Genomic DNA, 26568 nt, shown 5'->3' with positions numbered 1-26568 from the left:
ATTGGTAAAGGCAGGAAGCTGTTAGCAGCCCCCTCTTTGTCTCACCCATAGTTTTCATCCTGAAGCATGTTTAAACTGTCATCCCCATGGTGGGAGTGTAATACACTGTAATCACAGGTTAGGCTGATACCTATTCTGCTGCCCAGGTGATCTTGGCTGAGTGGGAAAGAGACTCCTGATCCCCAGTGTGCTTCATTACAAAGCTTGGTCCTGATGGCCCTTGTACACACTAACAGCTAGCTAATAATGCCTTAGTGAATTCTCTGCTTGCAGAATCGGTCCAATTCTAACTTCATAATTCTCAACTTAAGAAATATAATCTACCAGTCATGCATAGTTTAGAGCTGAGAACCACTTAGGGGCAGGAGACTTTACATTATATACAACCATTAGGTTTCAGGTGCTTTGATATTATTGCTCAGTGATGTGTGCTAGTTTTATTTTCTTGCACCTATACCTTCATGTTACAGACTTCTTAAAGTCTGATTGGTGCAAACAAAGGGAGGTGTATCACCCCGTATATGTTTCAGATGCAGGAGGTGCAGGATGAGCAGGGCCAGGGTCATTTTCCACAACATTAGGGGCAGAAATTGATAATTAGAGGTGTTTATGACACGGTTGGGGCCCCTGAGGGGCAGCCCTCCCCTTTAACCTCAAGCGACATTAAACAAATGCTGGCTGTCACCTCGGAGGCAGGTTGGAGCTCAAGTCTTCCACCCGCCATACGGAGCTGTGCTGGCGGGACAGACGCTGGGATGGAGAGGGAGGAGGAAGCAGAGGGTGGGGTGGGGGTAGGGGGTGGGGGGGTGGGGGGCACATGGAGGACCCCTGTGCCCCCAGCTGTCTGAGCCAGCTAATGACTCGTCTCAGGGGGGCTGTTGTAAGAGAGCAGGGAAATTGAAACAGACGCCTCGACTAGGAGCTGCTACATGTGTGGCTGCGTGCTGCCATTCAAAACACCAGAGAGCTTAATGTATGTAGTCCAGCTCAAGCACCAATGTTATGTTTATTAATGTGATGGCATATAATCACTATTATTATTTTCCAAGTAGCACTTTGCTACTTATGCTGAAATATTACTACTATGTCTAAAGATGGTCCCTTATTTTCTAACAAATTAAAGATACCGGTAGTTTTAACTTTTTTTTTCCGGTAAAGACATTCTTGTTTGTATACATTGACTCAAAATTAAATCAAGATTAATGTCCAAGTCGAGTACAGGCATAACAGTGTGTGTCTCAGGTGTTGTCTCCTAGATTTTGCCCACGCTCAGACAATGCGTCCCGGGGCCCTCTGAGCTCCACTCTCCCCCCACGTTAGCATCTTCAATCCCCTGCTGAGCCCATCTTACTCCTCCAAGACAGCCCCATCTCCCTAAAGGTAATGACCGAATTAGGCCTAATGTTGTACACTGGCTAATGGCACAGTGCCGCACATTATAGCATGTGCAACTGGCAACGACAACAGCAATAATCCCTGAGCCCCTTGTCCTCCTGCACTCCACCCCTGGGGCTGGGACGGTGCACAGGGAAATGAATGGAGTTTGCCACACTACAATGAGCTTTTGATGGGAAACAATGGAGGAGGCTGCCAGCGCCACACAGGGTGGTAAGAGGAGAGCAATATGGGGCCCATCTACCGGCCCTCCCTCCCTGCTTCCCCAAGGCCCCTGGCCCCCGCTCCCAGATTCATAATGGCATCCGGAGGGGGAAAGAAGGGAAAGTGATGTCAAATGTCAGGAAATCAGAAAGATGGCAAGCTGACAACCCCCTCCTATCGTCCCATCCCTCCTATCCCTTTGCCCAACGGTAGCACAGGTTAATATCACATTTATAAAATCACTTACAAGAAACAAAGCCGGCTCTTAGCCCCCTGTCACTCTCAGACAGTCATATAGAGAGCTTTGCCGCAGGCTAACTTAGGTAACCATTTGTTCACTGATAGCCCCATACCTGTCCTTCACTCTGTCTAAAGCTGGAGCCGCACAGTTACTTTTGGAGCACTCAAAGCCATTTCCAACTCTTCCTGCTGTAGACACATTTTTCGGATGTGACAAGTTTGCCTCTGCTTTGCATGAAGCTTTCAAAAATGATGATAATGTCATTCATTATTCATGGCTCAGTGTCATTTCACAGTGATTCATGCATTCATACATTTGATACATAATGATACAGACCCTCTTGGATTAAAGTTAAATTGAAGCTGCCAGTTTAGTTGTTTTTTTTTAAAGGAACAGTTTCACATTTTTCAAATTTGTCTCCTCCCGTGTAACACATATGTGGTTTCTTGCAGCTTCAGTTAAAAGCAATTAATGCAATTAATAGCAGACTAATCAACAGTCCTCATTAAGCACTTAAAATCATCCAGAGCCAACATGATGCTACAGCACTCTGCCAGAGCAATTTCTATTCTGTTTTTAAATTGGGCAAATGCTCTTCATCCATCTTATGCAGTTCTTTATGGTTCGTCATAGCAGTAAATATGACCCAATTAACCCTAAGTTTCTTTATTTCAGTGTTTCCCTTCATTTTTCTCCTTGATAGTTTTAAAGTTAGACAAAACACGTGGTCATTGATTCATTACTTCCTTGTTTCTAAAACTCTTAAAGCTTAAAGTTAAAGTAAACTGTCAAATCCAAGTGATGTTTTTGAGGACAGTTTTCTACATGCTTCCCTGCCTAAAAATGTTTCAGTGTTTTGAAAAAAGATCTGGTCTAGAATTTGATGGGTCTAAAGAAAGCTTAGTACCCTTGTAAATATGACTCCATCAATGGGATAGGTGCATTTAAAGAGGTTTATATAACTTTTATATAACTACTTTAATTCACGAAAGACTCCTGTAGCATCATAATTGCTTTGGTGTGTTTTTATGTCACCGAGCAAAGCTTGTGGATTTGTACCCAGTTAGTATTGAACTATAAATACCAAGCTGAAGCTGTGACAGTGACACTTAGCTACATGGGCAGTAAATATAAAACAGAGACAAACTTAAAAAATCCAACCTACCCTATTTATTTAACATAACAAAAATACTAATTGTTTTCTCTGTCTGTGTTTTTTCAGCCAATGGGATGAGTGATCCTGCAAGTTCCAGTGTGGGCAGCGCCACGAGTCCTAAACTTGAGCCACCTCCTTCGCCACACGCCAACCGCAAGAAACACAGACGGAAAAAGAGCACAGGCATCACAAAGCCAGACGGCTTATCTGCAGGCAATGAAGGTACAACACAATCACTCTGCTACAGTACTGACACGACCAAACTCTCTATAACAAATAGGAAATTGTCCAAACATTTACCTACCTATAGGTACGTTTCCATCCACCTGTCTTTATGCACATAATGCATAAAAATAGCAGCAGCTAGAAACATCCGATCTGTGTGGATCACTGAGGAGGCTGTAACAATCCTCAAATTAATACATGAAATGCCATATTTCCATCACATTTTCTACATTGTTTTCCACTGTTCCACTGTGGTTTGACCAGCGCTCTAATTACACTATCCCATTGCACCATTCTCTTCTGTAATGGTTTAATGGCACCTGACTGATGAATAAATGCCACAAGCTGTTAATCTCAATGAACCAGCTCCTAATATTCACATAAAAGTGTTGGTTGGAAACCCACATTAATAAGCATTTAATTTGGTTAAAAGTTGTGCTAAATTGGGATGAAAACGTGGCTAATGTAGAGGCCCAAGTTTATCTGAATTGATTTATTTATACGTTTCTATGTGCTGCACAAAGGTGTAAAGCCTATAGATGTTTCCACTATTTGGTTGTGCTTGCCAACCAACAAAATTAGCATTTTTTGCTGTCGGGAAGCCAATGAGGGATCACAGCCGTGAAGGTGCACAAGCAACTCCTATTGGTTGGTTTGTATGCCTGCACAGAGGTGGGTGGGATTCTGTGAAGCTCCTGACTGGCAGGTGAAAGGAAGTGGTAGATGACATGTAGACTCATGTAGCTGTCTTAAGGCAGGCTTTAATGCTGTCATGTTACGTTCTATGCATTTACTCATTTGTTATTGAATTAAAGATATGTCAGCCATAAAGCAGCCGCACTCTGACTCAGTGATCCACTTCGAATTCAACTTGTCACACTGATCAGATTTCTCCAGTCGTTATGACAAAAGAGCACATGATCTTCTATATTCTGATTGAACATGCCCATGAAGTACATAAAGGTGTGTAGTTTTGTATCTCTATGTGGCCCCCTGCACAGTGCACCCTCACAGCACCCCCATTCCTTTTACCGCCGTCTGAATGGCCTGATCTCCAGAAGCCGTGGCCCTCCTCAGCAGGGGAGTGGCAGTCGGCTCTCCACCCAATTAATAATGATTCTCCAGCCCAATGATGAATGGAGTGCCCTAATTGGATGGCATTGTGAAAACACTGGGACGCATTTCAGAGGCCATAAAACTGATGTCACTAGAGTGGGATGATCAATCAACAAGATTGATACGCTGGATAACAACAACAATGGCATTGACGCCTCCTAAATGGGGCTAAGCATTTATAATCATTATACTTTTTTATCATGGTCTCTGACAGCTTCTCTTTAAAGTCTCAATGGGTCTGTTGACCACATTGTTGTTTAGAGTGAACATCATGAGTGGTGCTGTTTTTTGTTGTTAGAGTAGTATTTGGTCACATCAGGATACTGGTGAAAGTTAATCTCAGATCTGATCACTTTGTAGTTTCAGTGTGCTCACTCACAGTTGCAATGCATGTACAGAAGCAGCTGGCAGCTCCCAGCTTAGTTTTAAAGTGCAGTCTATTCAAGATGTCCATTACTTCTGTTTTATTTGACATTACTTAGCTCTTAATGGGACTCTCCTGGCAGAGTTACACAGTCGCATTAAATCCTTGAATGAGCGATGGCTGGCATTATCAAACATCATCAAATCTCATCTATGAATGCCCTACACAGGAGTAATTTAAGTCCGATTACTCCTGGACTTCCTGAGGAGGAAATCTAAGAGTAATCAGACTGGAGGAGGCACACTCTGAATGTTTCTCACGTCATCAAACACGCACATTGTTTTCTATCTCTTTCGTGGTTCTCTGCAAGGTTTTCTATTAGCATCACCTTGTCTGTTCTGCTGAATGCTCTGGAATACAGACATATCGCTTAAATATTGGACTCACCCAAGTCTGGGATGTGTCTCCTAAACAGAAGAGAGAGAGAGAGAGAGGAGAAGAAAGGAAAGGAGAGGAGAGGTGGGATCCTTGAATAAATTGCTATCAGTTTATCTCATTTACGGGGCAATCAGAAGCGTGCAATGCAGGCTGAAATTGAATTTTAGTAGTTGTGAAGCATCATAAATCAAAACAGCATGCACGTCTTAAGGTGAGAAATCATTTTGGTCAACGTGGGACGTGTAGGATGTAGGAAACTGTTGCTGCACCATCATTTCAAATATGGTACTACAGTACTTAGCGAAACTCTTCTACATGGCCGCTGAAATAGGAGAAAATCTTAGACATATTTTATAACCTCAAGTTCATTACTGTGATTATGGCTAAATGACAAACAGAAATAATATATTTTGAGTAAACTTTCAAGTAGGCTTTAGTCAAGCTTTAAAATCACACTTGTATTAGCTTTAAAATGTATTTATTTCTAATTAATTTAAAGCCGTATTTGGATAATGTATGAATTCTCCGTTATGTCTACGGTGCTACACTTCCATCAAGGATATGCACAGTGGACACAGTCCCTAATATCCTATGCACTATCAGAGCTGTGTGGTGTAATGAACTTCTCATGTGCTTAAAGAATGATGCAGGATGCATGGCGAGACAACTGACAGCCCCGTAATGCGTTTCCCAGCAGCCGCCCGGCGACGAGCTTTCTCGGTGTGTCGCTCGCCATAAACCCACTGGAAAATCGATGGCCGATAAAGAGTTGTGTTCAGGGGGAGCCCCCTCTGATTAATGCAGACTGTCAGGGAGCATCATTAATGTATTTCTCTTTTAAAGAAAGTGTATCAAATGCTCATTGTTTTGGGGTTTGTAGCTTTTCCAGTGTGAGCAGAAAGGGAGGTGCAGCAATGGAGGGAAATAGTGACGAGAGGCATCTTCCTGATGGATGAAGATATTTACTCGTGCTAAGGTCACAGAAATCAAGGAGAAGACAAGAGCCAAGTGTTTGTCTTTAGTGTAAATCTTTATTTACATCTCCATCACAAGATTTGATTCGAAGCAAGTCTATAGACAGAACCAAATCGCATCAAACTACTTGCATTTTTGCACATTTTGAGCAGAAATGCAACAAGCCTACAGTTCTAGAAGAAGATAACAAACTAATGGAAGCTTTACTCGTACTGCAAGGCATGCACTCTCTGAGCTGCAATGAAGTCTGCAGAGCAGAGTGGGGTCTACATTTTTTTTATCAAATATCTTAAATTGGTTTATATACCACTCATTTAATGAATTTATATTCAATAATGGATTTTAATCAAGTAGTTTTAAAGTTTTAAATTGATTTGATTTTAAAGTGGTTGAAAGGACTCTATCAGCAATTAGAGGAGGACAGTGAATTTATTTTTACGTGTAGAGAAAGTTAACTCCTAAACTTAAAACAGAATCCTAAAAGGACAGCGCTAATGTTAGATTTTTGTCACATAGTAGCTGAGGAATACACGATCTGCCACTGTGAAATCAGCGTAAATAAAAAAAGAACTAATTTGCTCAATAGGAATAAGATGTTGACATTAATGCACGACTGTAGTAGGAGGAACACTGGTGGAATGTGACCAGACATGAAAGTCTGTCCATGACTTACTGAGTGAGTTACACCGTTGGTCGGTCGAGTGATGGAGTTTCCCCATTGGTCGTTGCTCTTTCAAAATGAACAGGCTCGAACGTTAGTTACGAACCGGAACTCCAGGTTATAGTATTATAGTATAGGCGTAGCCCTCTAAGCTGTGGACCCCACTGGTTCCTCTAACTAGCTGAAGAAAAAGCTGTTTTGTAGAGCCGATTGTCTCAGCTAAACTCCTACACAAGGTGGGACCGAGGTGAGGCCCAAGTAAGTTAGCCTAAAAGTCTTCAGTGGTGTACGAGCGAGGAATGAAGCCTCCAGCGACAGCCACTCACTCTGACAAAACACTCAAAACCGCGTGACTCATAGAAAAACAAGAGACATCCTGCAGAGAGAAATGAATGAAAGAGCAGAGGCAGTTAATAAATTATTATAATAGTCATAATTAGAATTAGAATAAGTTCTCTTTCAAATCAAACATCTTAAGATAAGAGTGGAAAGTTTTGTCCTTGCAACTTTATTTATAACTTTTTACTCAAACGTAGCTTAACCATGTCATGTGATATTATACTTAAGTACACTTCAAGAACAAATATTACTTGGACAACTACAGAAAATTGCAGATGAACATTTGATATCCATTATAGACACCGCTGACTATCCGTGTAACAATTTGCACATTGACCATACATGGTCCGGCCATATAATAGGTTTCGACCTAGTCTTGTTTAAAATGAATGTCATGTCATTCTTCTGCAACTTTGCTGACCTACCAGTGTCTTTAAATGAACATATGAATATTAAGAATATAACAGAAATGTCTAAATAAGCAAAAGTTGAACCGTAGTTTGGCTTTAGTGTTTGAGCTCACAGTCTTCATCAGGATTACAGAAGATGGAAGCGGTTGGAAAACATAATTTACTAATAGATAAGGCCACATCATACACAAAATAATGTGGGTCCACTGGGATCAATGGTGTAACTGGACAAAGAAGAAGTAGAATTGTCATGTACAGAGTAAACACCACCTTAATGTAACAAAAGGAGGAGAGATCGCCGGCGACAACGCTGGTAATTTAATTTAACCAGTTATCTATTCATTCATTCATCCATTTATTTTTTCAACTTTTCTTACTCTACGTCTGCTCTTGGATTTTGTTCACTGCACTCACACTACATAAGTTCTGCGGGTTAATATAAGAAGAAAACAATGTTTGTTGTTGTTCCTGACTCATCTACAGACTGACTGGAACAAGGAATCGTGGTCTTTCTGCACGCACGTTACAGGTTAACCTGCATCGATCAAAAACAGTTAAGAGTTATCCATTGTCTGTCCAACTTAACCCAGTATCCTTTTGTCCTGCACCTTGGTAAACTAAGGGTTAATATCCTCTGGAGTCCAGCTGAGGATTAGGAAATGGAGGTTTAACTGCCTGTGCTAATGGTGGGTGTTTATCTCAATACTTTGTTTTGTCACTCCCCGACTCGCTCTCATTTCCGAAAGCTGTCCCTGGAGCCTCCACTCTTGTAATGGCTTAGCTTTCTGAGCGCCACAGTATGGAGGGAAAGGAATAACAAGATTCTCATTTGGGCTCCATACACACTGCCCACAGATACATGTATAATTGGCCCTGTTTTCATTCTGCTCTGTTGTTAAATGCACTAGCTATTAGCGTAGTGGTATTGGTGCTGATTTCATGTGTTTGTTTATTGTTGGAAGGTGTGTTGTGCGCTTTGTTTGTTTGTGCGTGTGCATGCAAAAGTGTGCAGAAGTGTGTGTGTGCGTGTGTCAGATAGATAAAGAGTGTGCTCTATCTCTCTCTCCCTCCTCGTTCTCGTCTTTCTGAGTTTGGTCGTGGTTCCCCTGGGGCCCCTGTCGCAGTAATGGCCTGCTCCTGATTGCTCTGATACAGGTTAGGAATATTGGCTTTAATGATGTGTAAAATGAGCAAGCAGTGCCTGTGACATTTACAGATGGCACCGCCTTGGCCTGTTCTTCCCAACTGCTCGTTAATTCACGGGAACGGCAAGCACTTCTTTAAGTGACTGCCTGATGCATGCATACGACACAACACAACACAACACATCCTACACACCGAAACAATAGCTCACCTCTGCACCTTGTCATCATTTCAGCCAAGTGTTCACACAAATTGATAAAAAAAACAGGAGTCCTCAAGGCTAAGAACCGTTTGCTAAGTCCTTTCTAAGGGTTCGTCACACTGGTCTCCAGAGGTCTTTGAGAGGCTTAGACAGAATAGATGCTGCGTTGCTGCCTTCCGTATAGACAGCACAGCTGGGCTCAGCACCAAACCCCCCAGGTGCTAATCTGGTCCACAGGTCCTCGGCGGTGCATCTGCTGCACATACACAGCAATAGAGGGATCACCGTCCTCAGGTCACCCTCCTTTCTTTCTGGTTCCACTTTGATTTTCAGGTCAAGCAAACACCTTTTAGAGGTGTTAACATTTGACGTACAGCACCTAAAAAAAGATTTAAAAAGTGGAGGACTTTCTTTTAATGACAGCCAGTCAGTGGTGGAAGGAGTACTCGTACAAATACAAATACACACCCTGCATTCAAAAGCCCACTTAAGTAAAAGTACAGAAGTATTATCAGCTAAATGAACTTAAAGTATCAAAGTAATTATATATGCAATTATTCGATTGTTAGTATTGATGCATCTAGTAGCATTTTACTGTTGTAGCTGGTTGCGGTGGAGATAGTATTTTATATACAGTTCTGTATTTTAGTCCAGTGGTTCCCTACCTAGGGGTTGGGCCCCCTCCAAAGGGTCACATGATAAATCTGAGGAGCCGTGAGATGATTAATGGTGTTGGGAAGGAGGAAAAACAAAGTTCTGCTGCACAAATTTTAATTTCTTTTTGCTAGCTTTGTAATACTTTGAAGTATTTGATAAGTTAGCCTCTTTGGGTCGGTTTATTTTATTTAACGGTTTACATTTAAATGAAACCATCTGAGAGGTTTAAAGGTGAAACTACTCTTTGGTTGAACTGCTAATAACTCATAGATACCATTGGTTTAATCCTTTACAATTAATTAATTTATAATTTTATAATCTTATATGTTTTTTTATGTAAAAAGTAACTAGTATCTATAGCTGTCAGATATACGTAGTTGAGTAAAAATTACAATATTTTCCTCTAATGTGGTGGAATATGGAGTAGTAGTATAAATTAGTGTAAAGTACTTTATACTAGTACAGTACTAACCCTTGAGTAAATAAGTGTAGTTTCTTTCACAGCAGCCATGCAGAGATGCATTTATCATCAATTTTTTTTTATCTTGAAGCAATCATTTATTATTGGTGAAACATTGTGCTTATTAAAGTGTTCCCGCTAGAAGCCGTCAAGTATCTGATGAATAACATCTGTAACCGAGAGATTCCCGAACAGTTTTATGATCCATGTAAATGGTGGACGAAGATGTGTATCTTCATCTGTTCCTTCCTCTTTGTAGCTCTGTGGCCATTACACTCTAATTTCCTTTTTATTATGCCATGTTAATTAAGGAAAATCATATTTTGCTCATTCTTCACAGTTGGTTCCTCCGTTGGCTTTAAATTGTGTTCTTCCTTGTCCGCCCACTGGCAGAGCTGTGTTAATTTATTTCTAATTGGCAAGAACTTGTTGATTGTAGGCTCGCAGATAGATTTGGTCAGGAGGTTAATGCTCATGTTAATGTGACAAGGTGATCGTTCCTCTGCTAGCCATGTGCTAACTGCGACCATTGAGCAATAACAGAAGCGCTAATGGCCCTTTTACAAGCTCATCATGGCAGGTGCCTGTAAGATAGCGGCGATACCTTTGACACATTGTTCATGCTCAGATTTACTGTCTCTGAGAGGACCACTTTGACCTCAGTATCATGCTTACATGCAGCAGAATTACTTTGGCTTATGGGGCTGAATTGCCACACTGTGGACGGCATTAAAAAGCAATATCAATGTACTAGAGCTGCATGTAATGACGATACCTGTATCACACACAAAGATTCCTGCTGCACATGGTCCTCTGTCTCTTTAGTGGCTACAGTGTGTCTTGTGTGTGCATTACTATGCATGGAGAATTAGATTTGTTTTCCCTTGTATACTCATCAGTTTAAGAAACCAGCCATCCGTTGCTTTTTTAATCTCCATAATGAAAGTGTTTTAATGCCTCCAATTTATTGCCTGGGCAGCCAACAGAATAATTAGCTTTGTTCGGGTTTTTTAAAAAGATGAAAACACAAGTATAACAGCGTTTGAGTCCGGGAACCACAAATTATAATCAAATGCATTAGTTATTGTACCTGAAGTTATATTGGACAAGAAACAGTTTATCTCTACTGTATGTATTCCTATTAATAAAGCTTTTTTTATTTAATTATTGCTTTTATTTTCACTTTTAGGTTCCTTTTAAGTTGACCATTTTGATTCTGTCATATATATGTTTGAATCCCCAGTGCTTTAAAATGTCACACCCACATAAAGACTTTTTCACTGTAAGTCTAAATAAAGGGGCTTCCAAGCCTTTATTGATTCTCTGTGACCTGTAGTCGATTCCACAAACTAAATCAGATAATTGAAGTTGGTGTCGAGCTAATTGGATTATTGCTTTCCCCCTGAAGAGATGGCCCTCCGCCGCAGCACAGGGATTGCTACATTAGTGGCGTCCGTCAGACATCTGTCATTTAACAGCACAGGGCTGTGTCTCGCACCAAGGAGGGCGAATTGATTAGAAATATAAAGTGTCGTCATTTCTTTGATTTAGATTTGTCTGAAGATCTTCTCATCATCAGATTGGCATCATTTATAACTCATACAGTGTTGATTTAATGTTGAAAATATCACGCATCAAATGTCAGAATGGATGACAATAGAAGTATAAATATATTTTGTACATTCAACTCATGTTTTTAATATTAAATATGTAATAATGTTTTTAATATTTAAACTTCTATTAATGATTAGTAAAGAGCTACACAGTAAAAAGCATTCCCCTCATGTCTACTTGCCTCCAGTCCTCCAAACATGGTTTATGCAAATGAGATGACTATTTGCATAGACATAATTAGGTAATTACAAATCATTTGGCTATGAGCTCAAGCATGTGCACAGACCAGAGATGTTACACGAGTCACACTGTACAGTACGGAGTTAATGAATTGCTTCTGAGCAGCAGAGGCATTATAGCATGTGTTGGAACATATGTCGTGTCAGACCTCTTGTTTGAAAACGACAGGTGACATTTTCATGATTCTTAGTTAAACACAAAGAGTGAGAGAGAATAAAAAAACGCAGCCGGCTCACAATTTTCAAAGCCAGTTTGAAGCAAAATTTGTTTTCTTTATATCAAAAAAACAACAAATGCATTTAAGAAAAAATGCATGTATACAAGACTTGTGTTGTTTTTGAGCTGTTGGCAAATCTAGTTGAATATGGACATAGTAGCTAAGTAGCTAAGAGCAGGTGGAAGCTAAAGAATACAGTGTTGGATAAATGGATAATACAATCTGCATCAGCATTCTGAATTTGCCACCACTCTGATTGCCTGCTTCTCCATGGCAACGGCGGTCGGAGCTCTTGGGCATAGTAGTATTTACACCCAGTATTTACTAGCATTTATGAGTCGGAGATTTTGAGGCGTCATCAAACAAAGCAGCAGTGCCAGGGAGCACAGGAGGTACCAAGAAGTCATTTGAGTGTTGCTGAGTTTAACAGAAGCCCTTTCCATCATGCATTCATGCACCACACTAAGACAGGTGTGTTGCTTAAGTACTAATTTATTGTTTATTTATGGTTTCCAGAGCAAGAGGATTCCTTTGAGTTCATCATTGTGTCGTTGACGGGTCAGACGTGGAACTTCGAAGCATCTACGTATGAGGAGCGGGAACTGTGGGTCCAAGCCATTGAGAGCCAGATCTTTGCCAGCCTGCAGTCTTGTGAGAGCATAAAGAACAAGGTACAGGAGGTCATGAAAGATGTCAGCAGGACTGAGCAGGACTGGCAACTGTCATCTAATCACAGCATCGTCATCGTCCCACAATTCTGCTGCTTCATTTACATTCCTCTTTTTCCCCTTCTTTCCAACCTGTATTGCACGTTTACCCTCCCCCGCCCCTCCTCACCCTCTTCAAGCTGTCACATGTGGGAGGTTGTCAGACAGGTGCACCGCAGTGTGGGGGATCTCTTATTAGAACTGACAGACATCAGAGATAGAACACGGCTTGTGTCAGCATACTGGGGAGACACGGCCTCATTTTCATATTCATATTTTCTCTGCCTCAGTCTTTTCCTAAGACTTTGAAAAACCTCTTCCCTCCCTCTCCTTGCTGGTTGTCTATGATTTGAGTCCAGCTATAATTGTTTGCCTTCTCTTACTCTTGCAATAATTAGTTCCCGTGTTATTCTCTCCCTCATTTCTTACAGTCTCGGTTAGGCAGCCAAAGTGATGCAATGGCCATTCAGTCCATACGAAACGTGAGGGGGAACAGCTTCTGTGTGGACTGTGATGCACCCAGTGAGTATAATTCTTCACCACAGCAGCTGATTTCTCATTGATAAAGGTCTTGTATCGTAGGACACAAAGATATCTATATGAAAACATTCTCAAATATATAATTATAGTATAATAAGTATAGCCAATGGAACACAACTGAACTCGATTGCTCACTCTCACTAAGTTATTAAGTGTTATGGGTTATCAAGGATTTGACCTGCAATTACACAAGTACATACATTTTTATCATTCACTACTGTTGTTACTAGAGACAGAATATCCAAATTTGGGCAGCTGGGTGGAGCTGAAGTCAGATGAGCAAACAGCAGCCACGATGGCTGTCTGATAAGCTGTAACACCTTTTGTCATTATGTTATGATGCAGCCTATTGTAACTTAGTATCTGCAGTACTTAAGAGTGTTTTTTCAAAAATGGTATCAGTGTAATGGGGTCTATTTGACGTTTTCATTCTGTCGTAGTGGTTAAGATTGCATTTTATTGTACCAGCCCACTCTGTGCATATTAGATATGGCTGTAACAGCCAGTAACACATAAGTCAAACTTGCACAATAACTGTGGGACATCAGGATTAAGCGGCGACAGTATGAAACTTGGTTTTACCATATACAGTCTCCGCGCTTAGGCGTTATCAGACATTTGCACCAGTTTACCTCAATCTAGAGGTGTGAGAGCCAGTATCTAGCGTCATTTACAGGAACTGCATCTTAAGGCTTTTGCTTGTTGGCGTCCATACTCAGCCGTGATGGATACTGCTTGTTCTATCCTTGCCCTAAAAACAAAATCAATTTAATAATGTAAGATGTTCAAAACAAAGATCCAAGTTTAAAGCTAAAAATCCTTAAAATTAAATTAGTATCAAGTTAAGATTCCTTAACTTGAAGCAGTGTAATCCTTACAAAACCTTTTCTCCAAGAGAGGTTACCGAGATAAGAAAAAAGCTCATCATAAATCTCCTGTTTTTATAATTTATAAAGCTTCTGTTGTTACTTCTCTAACTCTATTGTTGTGTGATTGTTTCTTATCTTTCCGTCATGCAGACCCAGACTGGGCCAGTCTCAACCTGGGCGCCTTGATGTGCATTGAGTGCTCCGGGATCCACAGAAACTTGGGCACCCACCTGTCTCGTGTCCGCTCCCTGGACCTGGACGACTGGCCGGTGGAGCTCAGCATGGTGATGACGGCCATCGGCAACGCGATGGCCAACAGCGTGTGGGAGGGCGCTTTGGAGGGCTACACCAAGCCGGGGAGCGACAGCACCAGGTTAGCATCCCTCTACAAATAAAGGTGCTGCTTAATGAAGCATACAGAGATTATAGAATGAGAAGGCAGCACCGTCTTCTCTCCATTAGCTGCCGTTTATTAGCCACCCACATTTCAGCACAGGCAGTTCACACCACAAAATGCTCCATAAGAAGCACCAGGGGTCCATAAATGTCAGTCTACTGAGCCACGAACACAGTATTTTGTGTTTGAGCATCAGTCCATTCCTGTATATATTGATTGCAAAGCCTCTGTTTTATTTGAGTCAGAACTTTGTCGGCATCTATATCCTGCTGTCTCTTCATTTTAGGATATAATATCTAATATTTCCACCAGAGTATCTGTTGACTTGTGCATCTGTCCCTCCACTGACTTGAAAACCATAATTCATGAAAGGAGTGTCGTGTGTGACATAATTTCACACTTACCTGATAAATGCCCTGACCAGCTTCAAATCCATCAAGTTTGTCACTTGGCATGTTAGCACTAATCAAGAAAAGACCACATCTGAGACCAGCCCAAGCCTTTTGTTCCTGCTCGATATCAGTGTACAGAGATGAGTTTAATAGGAAGTAGGTGTTCAGAACGTATACAAGTTACTTAAGCAGTTTTCCTTTTTTACTTTTGGAACCTAACCGCAGTCCATCTTTTTAATATGTATCTCTTAAATTATGCTTTGCCACTTACCCCATATTGCCCTGCCCTAACTTACCCCCATGACTATCTGCTCCCTTTCCTCTGAGGTACCCAGATCTATCTGGTTGGAGGATTGTTTATCTCTTGGTGACAGGTGAGACCTAGCGTCCCAGTCTGACTAATGACCTGCTGTGTGGCTGTGCAGGTAATTAAGCACACCATTATGGCTAAACCCCACCCCAAGAGCCAGGCCCTCGGGCCCCAAGCTGCCGTGTCACATATCCATCACATGGGGCCGGGTCATCACTCTGTCTGTCACAGCAAAGACTGTCTGTAGGGTCTCCCTGGTGGCATTAAATTGTTTTAACATCACAGCTTTGTAACTTTGTTAAGAAAAGTGATATACCAACAGAGAAACATAGCTGGTTTCTTTGTTTACTTCTAATACTGCTGCTGTTGCTGCTGCGGCTGTTATGGCTAAAACATAATATAAATATGATATAAATACAATCTTAAGGCTTTACTAAGGACAATGTTGTATTGCTGGCTAATTGCTTGAGATGTTATTGATACCACATAGACAATACTTCATGTATTTTAGCAGTTTGAGCAGCAGGTCTGTTTGTTTCCTGTCATGTTTATTCCTTACCAGGATACCTCAAAAACGTTCACACCAAATTTCGCTGAAATTTGTCAAACATTGGGGCCATAAGCCGCAGAACAAGTGACTAGTTTTACATTTTAATGTTGTGGATTGTGCAGTCTTGATGGAGGTATGCATCCTCTGAGTGCTTTTTGTCTTTATGTTGTAAGTTTAATCTAGTGCTGAAACATTGAGTGGATTTATACAAAACAATGCAATACAACTTGTATTGTATGTCAATTGTATGTATTGTATTTTCATCACTTTTCTTCATTTCCTTGCCAAAAAATTACAAGTACTCTAAAATGATATTAAAACCATGAAATGTCAGGAGAAAACTACCCCTTGAATCCCAAAACTAAGGAAGTCAGGGTTTGTAGCTTTTTAAGGCCTCTACCACTCACCCACCATAACTGTTTGATGGCAGAGATAGAATATTAAAGTCAGTGTATAATGAAAAGTAAAGAATCGATTCACATTCAAGACGTGATTATTTCATTAAAGTATTGTTTGTGTGCAGAAACTGAAATGGTTGAAAGGATTTTACAGCATGTATATATAAAGTAGAGCCGCCATCTTATCAGCAGAGGACAGCCTGACTGACTGCAGGCTAATTTGCCAAACCTGACCCTAATAATGACACAAATTCATATTCCATAATTTGTTTTTGTGGACTTTTACTCGTCATTCATAACCAGAAACATGAGGGACGAGTTTGACCTTTTCCCACATCACAGTCACACTAACTCATGGCTCTAGTTATGACAGCATCCATTTAATGAGGAACTGAGTACATTTCATGGTTTTGAACTTGCAGCACTACAGCACATGAGGCTCACTTAACGGTGCAAAAGCTCTTTTTTTTGCCAATGGAGCAGTTTCAGCATACACTTCTGCACAAAACCACAGCTCATACAGATTACTGTGAGAGACTTTTTTTTGTGGCCACACTGGGATCATTTTAAAAACTGTTGACCAAAAAACGCTGTGTCAGTTTGCTAATGAACAGTTTTTCATTGTGTTTTTCATTCTGCTGGTTGTCTCGGGCCTTTTCCTCTTGAATCCATCCTGCGCTCTCCGTCCAGTTCAGAACTGAATGATGGCCTACAGTTATTTATTGAATGGTATGTGCGCTAAAGTGCTCCACTGTGGACTTGATGAAAGATTATTGATGTTGATTCCTCTCCCTACCTCTGTCAGTCCCCACGTCGCCTCGAGCAGGAAGGTTCTTCATTGTCTAAAAAAATCCGATCTTATCCCGCAGCAGCATCTCTATTAGTTTTCACTGTCAAACAATAAATCTCATTTGCAGCATAACTAATCTTCAGACAAAAAACTGCAGTTGTAAATATCATATATGGCCACTGGTTATCGAGATGCTGATGATTTTGATAGAACAATGTACCCTTGTGGGGTAAACGCTGGTATCAAATTATTTTGCTTTATCATGAATGATGAATTATAACCAACTTAATGGGATGTATATTTTTTATTTCTTTCTTTTAACACCATAAATCCTGACCTGACTCCCTTTCTGTGAATGCTCCTCTTAACTCGAGCGGAGCACATATGAGAGGATTTTAATTGTGTCACATCGGTGACATGTAGCAGCTTTGTGATGGCACCCAGGCAGGCAGTGTATGGCTCCCGAGTCCCACTAAACATTAGTGACACCTAATCTAAACGATTCAGTAACTACCTGAATATCAACTCAGTGTCTGATTGAATGTCTCCTGCAAGACTAGTTTTGCCCCTTTTTACATTTTTGAGATTTAACTTAAAAGCATTCATCCACAAGATTGGTTTAGCTTATGATATTCTGGATCGAAAGAACACAATATATAGATTTGTCGTATGCAGAGGCGCACAACAAAGCTAAAAATTACTGGTGTACATCAGACTGATCACAGGCTTCATAATGGGAAGCATGTTTATGTCTATGCATATGTGCTTATATGTATGTCTAATCACCTGTTTTTAGACCTTGTAGAAGAATACATGAAACCACTTTCTAATAAGACATCCTTTTAAGTTAAGTTGTAGTAACTAATGCCATTATTAATGGTTAATAAATCATTTGCTAATGCTTTTTAGATCCATTATAAGCCAACAACATTTTGGATGGGCAGGTTGTAAAAAATCCCTTTTGGCTGGTGTTGCCTTTCTGTTTGGTAATAATGCAGTTATAAATTTGTTTAATTCATTAATAAATGTGTATGTGTTTCACTTAATAATAAGCCACCAAACCTGCAGTTCTAAAGGTTAAAATAAGACTAATAAAGGCTTTTAATCATTAAGTCTGCAGTTGTAAGTGCTAATATTTAAAAAGGGTATTTTGGTCGAGATCGTGAAAGCCGATTTGTCACAACCCGGCATCCCAGAGGTTGTTCTTATTCATGGCTTATAACTGATCTACAACAAGTTAATGGTATATTAACTCATAATAAAGCCATTAATTGCAATTAATAAGTTATTTATAAAGGATGCCTAATTAAAAAAGAAGTCAGACCTGTCTAAACTACAGTTAAATACAAATACAAAAACTGTTAATACAGTTAATAAATGTGTGTGAGCCCTGCATCATGGCTGATCTCTGCAGTCAGCATATTGGAGGGGAGTTGTTCTTTTAATTAGCGCCTGGGAGTCGTTGTGTTTTGCACGTCACCTCTAATTGTTTGGCGTGTTCGTGATAGAAAACACCACAGACTGTTTTTGACGGATACTGTGGGGGGAGGTCCAACAGCTAACTTTACCCCTTATCTTCTACTGGCACACACACACACACACACACACACACACACAGACACCAGTTCTCATTTGGGGGAGATGTCCTGGAGCGTGGACGGATGTGGACGGCTATCCCTCACTGGCGCGGGCCTCTCACTGTCACCCTCTGTAGGCTCCGCGCCGCCCTCGGCCACAGGCAGGTAATAGCTCTGATGAGAGCCCTCCACTTTGTTTCAGAAATAATTTGCCACTCCTGCCGCCTGCAGGGGCTGCGTGGTAATAAAAATGAATCACACCGCTAACCTCTCCAAACCTGGCCCCGCTGCCTCTTTTAACCCCTTCTGCTCCGGCAGTGGCATCCTGGCTCGTCCTCCCAAACTGTTTACAACATCAGCGCTGCGGCCATCAGATTCCTGTTCTAGGATTTGTCCACAGCGGCCTCTGTCCTCCACGTTAGTCCCCAAAGCGCAGGGCAAAGCTTACGGGCTACTCACAGGTTAGGAGGGCTGGAGCACCAACTCTCAAAAGAGCTTTTAGAATAGCCGGCCTTGCCAGGAGCCCTGGTGGAGGAAGAGTAATTAATTAAGACAAATGAATGACTGGGTCTTCCCATGTCCTCCCTCTCTCTCTCTTTCTCTCTCTCTAAATGAAACCCACAGGTCAGTAATTAGCCCTGTGTGGGAGAAGTGGTACCACAGTCACTAATTGCCCACATGCCACGGGTTTCAGGCCCAGGTAGAAGCAAAGGAAGGACTGATTATGGCGACAGTTTATTTAACCGTGCAATTTAGTTTTAGCATTATTAGCGTTACAAAATCATAACAAAAAGTTCTCGTCCGATGACGTGAACAAAAAAAGGATCCAGGACCGTCCCTTTATGTGACCGAGATGTTGAAATATGTATGTACGTGAAGCAGGCTGCATGCATAAGCAGGGCATGTGCTATCGTCCCCTCAGCTTTGTGTGCGAGGCGAGGGTTCAGCAGGGGTTAACAGCATGAGCATTTAAGGGTGTTAGTCTTGCTGGCACAAAAACACAGCCACTCCATCACGAGGAGTCTGACAACCTCATTAATGTCACAATATATTCAACTCATCCTTCTGCCTGCCTACGGCATCCAGATGCTCTCCCATTGGCCTCTCTATAGAGCTCAACACAAAACAACCTTTTGAATTTTGGTCATCTGTTCGGACCACGCTCTGGAAGCAAGAAAAGTGGGATCTATTCCACTTGTAAAAATATTTGTCTTGATTCTTTTGCAGCTGTTCTTCTCAGAGCGGAGCATACCATGTCTACACTGTACCCGCTGGACCACAGGGGGCCTTATTTAGCACTTTTGCTGCGGCGTTTACTGTGTTGCTCCTTCATTTCTCACCCTTAGCAACCTTTGATGCTTTGGGGCCCAGCTTTCTTTCCCTGTTGTGTGCGCTTTTTTTCATCTCTGTCGTTTCCCTCCGAGCCCCCTTCTCTGTCTTTCTGCCGCTGTCCCTCTTCCTCACTCCCAGTCTTTTCCCTCCCCTCGGTTTGTGGAAGTGAAGCTGCTGGCTGCATGGGAATCGGTCCCATACAAGTTGCCCACCCCCACTGTGAGTTCTGTTCAGGCTGGTCAAACCCCAAGACCCCCCCCAACCCTCCAACCCTCCAACACCACCATCATTTCTCCCCTTCACTGCGTCTATTTGATGTGTCCGCAGTGAATTTGGATCCTCGGGGAAGAGTAGGAGGGGCCCTAGCAGCTTTGATTGTTTAGGAGGACTCAGTATGTGTTTGAAAGATGGGCGAGTGGTGGGACAGACATCCTCCTCTTCCTATGGACCAATGCACCTTTATTGCAGGCAGTCGGATTGGTCATTTTGTGGCTACTGCACCGCTGGCTCCACCCCCGCCGTCTCAGTTTCCCTTCCCGTCTTATAAATTCCCGTTCGCCTTTGTCTTTCAGGCTTGACTAATTATCCTTGTTTGTCCCTCTTTATTTGAATTCAGTCATGTGTTCTTGACTCCGTGGGCTGGGTTTAGGAGAATCATTCCGCCATTTGCCACTTAATTAAGTCAGGGTCAGGATCCATTGCTCAACGGAGAGCTGAAAGGACAGAGCTCTAATAGAATTATAAAAGAGGCCTTTCTCTACTGTTAAGGCTGCCTTTATCTAGGTGGGCTCTGCGTAGGCAAATGAAAGGGGACACCAGTTCTGGACAGGAGCCCATTTCCACTTTAAACTCAGTAAGCATGTTGATGTTTGCCCAAGATTTCTTTCAACTAAAATTCAACGATGGAAAGTTAAACAGTGATTATCAGCTGTGAGATAACTCTTAATGATGGAGGAAGTTTTTGCGGCAAAGCAAACACCGCTTGTTTTCAGTCGAAAGAGACACAGGCATTTTTATTGGGAACCTTAAGCTCCCCTCTGTCCCCCAAGCAACAGAGAAATTTAGAACAAGTATGCACTCAATTCAGGGTGGGGAAATTGGTGTCTGTTGGTGCCCATGCCTGAGTGTGTGTGTGTGTGTGTGTGTGTGTGTGTGTGTGTGTGTGTGTGTGTGTGTGTGTGTGTGTGTGTGTGTGTGTGTGTAGAGTAACCATCAGTTCAATTTCCTAAATATCCCCCCATGCTGTGAAAATTCACTCTCCTTTCCCTCTCCACCTTCCCCTCCTATTCTGTCCTGGCACTTTGACATGCTAAATCTCCTGATTTTATTTTTCTTCCTCCTGCGGTGAGGAAGTGTCCTTTTCAAGGGTCTCAGTTTTCCCCCCTGACTGTCTAAACCCTGTTTGGATTGTTTTTCTATTTCAAACAAAAGACACAGGCGGGATTACCATTTCACTTCCTTTCACACTCTTTCTTTCAAGTGGCAGCAGTTTAGGATTTTTTAAAAACCACTGCCTGGCTGCTTTTGCTTTTTATTTTCTTATTTTTTTTAAGTAGACTGTGGTTGAATTTAGAGCTCAGCATCAGCAAGTGAGTGAGGCCTTTTTCCTGCAGGACTTCTGGGCTGATTTTGTAGCGGAGTGTCCTCAGGGCTCCTTTCTGAGATGTTGACGTCTTCTTAATGGCTCTCCTCAGCCTTTTTGTTTCACATCTTGGTGCTAACTTTCTGCCTCATTTAGCTCCTATCAATTCACTGGGCTCTACAGATTCAGCATCTCATTCATGGTCTAGCTTTCTGAAACAAACTTTGGACAATAGCTCTCAGTGATTGTTTTTAACCACGCTCAGATTTTTGTTAAAGGTTGTAGATTTTTTTTTGCCTTGAGGATTACAGTTTGTTACGGAGTTTGCAGACATACTTTATCCTCTTTGGCAGTTAAAAAAAAAAAAGAGTTATTTTCAAAGAGTCCACCGGAAATCAGAGGGGAGGGCAGGACGGCCCCTTCCTGTTTTGAGCAGTCCACTGGTTCTAAGGCCAATTGATTTGCTAACAGGCTTGTCCACACATAATGACTGAGTAGGGATTGATGGAGGTCTTACACCATAAAACTCTGGGCCACTGCAATTGCCTGCCATTAGGGCTGTATTGTTGCTCACATAATACCCTCATCCTTAAGAAAAGATTTTCTTATGGTTTAGTGGGGTGAAGGACTTTCTCCTACTTTTTCCTTGAGGTCATAACAAAAATGTACCCATATGCTTATAAATGTATTAGTTTTAAGGCTATTTTAATATGTGGTTAAGTTACTTTATGAGCTTCCAGTGGTGTTTTGCAGTTAATCAATCTGATAAAGACCTGCACCTCTTCCATCACATCTTTAACTCCTGTAGTTTGGGCCAGTGCCAGGCTGCTCTGTGCAAGACAGACTGCTCTGTGAAGTGAGCCTGGCAGCTGACATATGAGTCTGAAAATGGTTGCTGTCTGTGGTAAGTTGGCAGCCTTGACACCTGGCTGCTAAGGTCGTAATAAAGGAGAGTGACTAATGTTGAACTGGTTACTATTGTTAAAACGGCTGCAGTAATTGAAAATTAGCTATTTGGGGATATGCTCAGGGTCAGTTCACACACATTACAAAAGAAAATATTTTCTTTTTTATCTCTCTTTCGCCCAACAGCAGGTTTTGATATATCTAGATATCTGTGGTTATCTTTGGAGCCACAGACGGGGTCGGCAAGACGGAGGGTATTGAAAGAAGGACACATGGTTGACTTTGGTCTTTTCAACGGATTCGTTAACAACAAAAAGAATATAGAATAACATCAGCTTTATCCTTTAAATATCATTTTGCAAACCTGTGAGCACCACGCATGAAATTCAATTAATCTCCATTGTATCGAGGTGGAAACAGAAATCTCAAGGATGGATAGAATCAGATAAAACCAAAAGTGTCTGTGCGGTTAAATACTACTTTTGTAATTTGGGTGAACCATCCCTTTAATATATATTGATAAATGGTATAGTAATATTAATTTACCTGGGGGGGCTTTACAATCTGTACAGCATACATCATCTTCTGTCCTCAGACCCTTGATTTGGATTAAGAAAAACTCCCCAAAAAACCCTTTTAACTGGAAATTATATAATTTTGGTAATTAAGTTGTACTGTTGGAGTTTGTTGTCACTGTGATTATGATTGAATTGAATCAAAGTGAATTAGATTGTCAGTTTCTACTTGCTGCTAAAGCCTCAGCCCGTTGATAGAGAGTCCCATGAGGGCCTTGTCACTCTAGCCAGCGTCGCCGCCTTAACGTATCCGTACAAACCTTCTCCTTTCTGTCACTCACCCACAAATCCAAACAACGGCCTCTTTCTGCTCCCCTTATCACACCGGCTGACAGGGTCACGAGGTTAGTGCCACACTGGGCATGCTCAGTCATTCACATATTGATATTGATTTTTTTTTTTCTTTCTTATTTGGACAGTTTGTATGTGGGCAGAGAATGAAACGGGGGGTCAAGATGGAGAGCAATAGATAGAATTCTGCCTGGCGATAGAGGATGGAGCCTTCCCTCAGTCTCTATTCTCTGCCGCAGGCTGGAGTGAAGGAGCCCCACATCCCCACCGTCCCTCTCTGGCTGCCATTCAGCCCCATCGATCTGACTCAGGGCCCAGCCACCCCAAGGGAGACTGGGGCTCGGAGACACACTGCCTCTTTTGTGGAGGGGATCCTCCAGTTCAGACTGACAGCCGACAGCGCTGATAAAAATACGTCCCCCTCCTTCCTGTATTGTCCGCAGCAGACATGCTGTTCAAGATGTGTAACCTTTAGAAAGCTGGCCAGGCTCTAACCGTCTTGCTGTCGACCGTAATCACTAGAAAGTGGAATATTGCCCAAAGCGTCACACCCTTTGGCATTCTCTCATCTCTGCAGCCAATCTCACTGTGTTATTTCCCACTGTGATAGAGGAGGCTAGTGGGTGCCTTTGCTCTAATAATTTAGAAATGTCTCTTTACACCAGTGAGTCTCTTCGGCCAATTACTGAAATACTTCCCTTGTGTGTCTACATTCTACCTTTTGCACATGGCTTTCTCTTAAAATCGCTGCCTCTGAATTATGAGATATGCGCTGAAAGTTCTTTAACTTAGGTGCTAAATTGCTCGTAGCATGTTCAGCATGTTTCACCCTGCCTGACCTGTAGCGTCCCTGTCATTTCCTTCTCTCCAGGGAGGAGAAGGAGCGCTGGATCCGAGCCAAGTATGAGCAGAAGCTGTTCCTGGTGGGGCTGCCCCAGTCGGACGTGCCCCTGGGGCAGCAGCTGCTTCGGGCGGTGGTGGAGGATGACCTCAGGTTGGTGGTGGTGCTGCTGGCCCACGGCACCAAGGAGGAGGTTAACGAGACCTACGGGGACGGAGATGGACGCACCGCTCTGCACCTCTCCTGCGCAATGGCCAACGTGGTCATCACACAGCTGCTCATCTGGGTGAGTCGGCTCCTCTGGCTTTGAGGGCAACAGTCAGAGATGGATGAACACTGTTATTGTAGGCATTTAGTGTTTGGGCATGTGAAAAGAAAAGATTTCCAAACAACCATTTCTTTAGCCTCTTTAACCTTGCCAGATGTGCCAGTTTCTCATTACAAGTCCCCTCCCAGACACCAAGTGTCTCAAAATGTTTAATTATTTGGATTTTTGTAAAAGGAGCAGTTGCTTCAAGGAAATTCCTCTGGAAATCAGTAACTGCCTGAAAGAAAAACACAACTAAACTCTTTAACTAAAATAGCTGCCTCCGCTACAATTAGTATTAGATTACACACTTCTTTCCAAGAAACACCCTAGGAAAGTACTGATCTACAGACCCATAAAATAAAGTGTTACCATTTATTTCCCAACATGACAGTTTAAATGTTGTGTGTTGTTTTAAAGCCCCCTCCACGCTGTTTCACAACATGTTGTGTGGCAAGTATTGCTCAAAATCACAAAACTCTATTTTAAATTCTAGTTAAGATTCAAGAGATCCAACATTGACCAAGATACTGAATATGCTGGTATGGTATGGACAAGATGTCGAGGATATATCCATGTAATGTTAAGTACCTGCCATGAGAAGTACTGCAGCAATGTGGGTTTGAATATTTCACCGAATATACACATTATATACTGCAGTTTTTAGTTAAGTAGAAACTAAAGAGAAAAATGGTGGAAAATCCAATGAAATACTGTCTATGCACTGAGTAGAAATAGAGAAAATAGCGTAACTACAGAGTGAAACCTTATATCTGAGCTGCCTTTCATACCCGTCATTTTGTCCACAGTACGGTGTGGATGTGAAGAGTCGGGATGCTCGCGGCCAGACTACGCTGTCCTATGCTCGGCGAGCCGGCAGCCAGGAGTGCGCAGACATCTTACTTCAGCACGGTTGCCCCAACGACACAAGCAGCCTGACGTCCGTGCCCACGCCCAACATGAGCCGCCGCAACCCCAACCCCAACATCAACAACAACAACGCCCAGTGTGAGCTCAACCGCAGTATCAGCATCATGTAGGAGCCGGAGAGCAGCCGCAGACAAACACACAAATCCCCCGAACCCGCCGCCATCTCTTCCCAGTACTTCCTCCTCTGTTTCACACTGTGTAACCCAGAATCAGTACCAACGGAGAGATATCAGGAGTGATGGACTCATTGTTGATATTCCACTACGCCGAAAGATGTAGGCGTTTGGGGTTCGGACATTGTATATTGTTTGTTTTTTATATTATTATTTTTTATTTGTTTTGTTGTTGAATTCATTCAATCTTGGTCTGAAATGATCATGATCAGCTTTAAGCTTTTTGTTTCTTAAGCGTCAACCAAACAAATGACTTACTTTGGCATTCATACCTACCCTACGAAAAGCATTTCCTTAATGCTTGAACATTTCCTTTTTATGTCTTCCCCTTCTGCGACATGAACTGATTTTATAATGAGCGTGAATGAGAAACTTCCTTCAAATTTCCAAGCCTAAGCGTAATAACATAAAACTGTGAGGAATAGTTGTACAAGTGACAAAACAATGATGTGGGAAAGAAACTAAATCTTCCATGATATCAGTGGCTGTTACATCTTTAGTAATGATGCATGTCTTCAACACAGCTATCAAACTCTTGACATACTATTCATACACAAAGGCAGAGCAATTATAGTTGAAGAGTCCAAATGATTTAGATACTAAATTCACAGGAAAATGGGTCCAGATCATCATAAAGGAGTTGATTGCAGAATTCCTATTGGGGTGAAAGTGAGTCATTTCCTTCACCACCCTTATCGTGATCCTCCAGTAAAAGTGTCCATGACTGTAAGGGAATTATGGGGCTTAATGTTTTATGACCACTGAGCCACATGGCTTTGTAAGCATGCCTCTTCAATCAGAATTCATTCAAATTCAAAAGTTTGATTGAAACAGTGAAATTGTACCATTAAGATGTCTTTGTTGGAGGAATTTGCGGATTGACTAGATTGTGTTGATAATTGTTTGACATAGATTCACACAATTTCAAACCATAAGCGTACTGGAATATCCATTCACCTCCCGCAGCTGAAGGCTGTGAAAGCGGTACTCCCGAGAGCATTTGTTGCTGTGAAATACATATATGGTGCTGTGTGTGTGTGTGTG

General features: G+C 41.9%; 1 protein-coding gene across 4 annotated transcripts in view; it reads left to right on the top strand.

The window, feature by feature from the left end:
- agap3 (ArfGAP with GTPase domain, ankyrin repeat and PH domain 3) overlaps window positions 1-25612 on the top strand; it is a 68672-nt gene extending 43060 nt beyond the window's left edge. For all 4 annotated transcript variants that reach the window (XM_070918140.1, XM_070918139.1, XM_070918141.1 and 1 more), the window contains 6 exons: window positions 3063-3218; window positions 12574-12728; window positions 13196-13286; window positions 14324-14546; window positions 24145-24400; window positions 25231-25612. In XM_070918140.1, the coding sequence (XP_070774241.1) occupies window positions 3063-3218; window positions 12574-12728; window positions 13196-13286; window positions 14324-14546; window positions 24145-24400; window positions 25231-25461 (1112 nt within the window). In that variant the 3' untranslated portion in view covers window positions 25462-25612. The remainder of the gene's footprint in view (window positions 1-3062; window positions 3219-12573; window positions 12729-13195; window positions 13287-14323; window positions 14547-24144; window positions 24401-25230) is intronic.
- The last annotated feature ends 956 nt before the right edge of the window (window positions 25613-26568 follow it).

Source organism: Enoplosus armatus, chromosome 14 (assembly GCF_043641665.1).
Source record: "Enoplosus armatus isolate fEnoArm2 chromosome 14, fEnoArm2.hap1, whole genome shotgun sequence".
NCBI lineage: Eukaryota > Metazoa > Chordata > Actinopteri > Centrarchiformes > Enoplosidae > Enoplosus > Enoplosus armatus.
The sequence above is the reverse complement of the archived record's forward strand: the minus strand, read 5'-3'. Positions and strand labels throughout refer to the sequence as shown.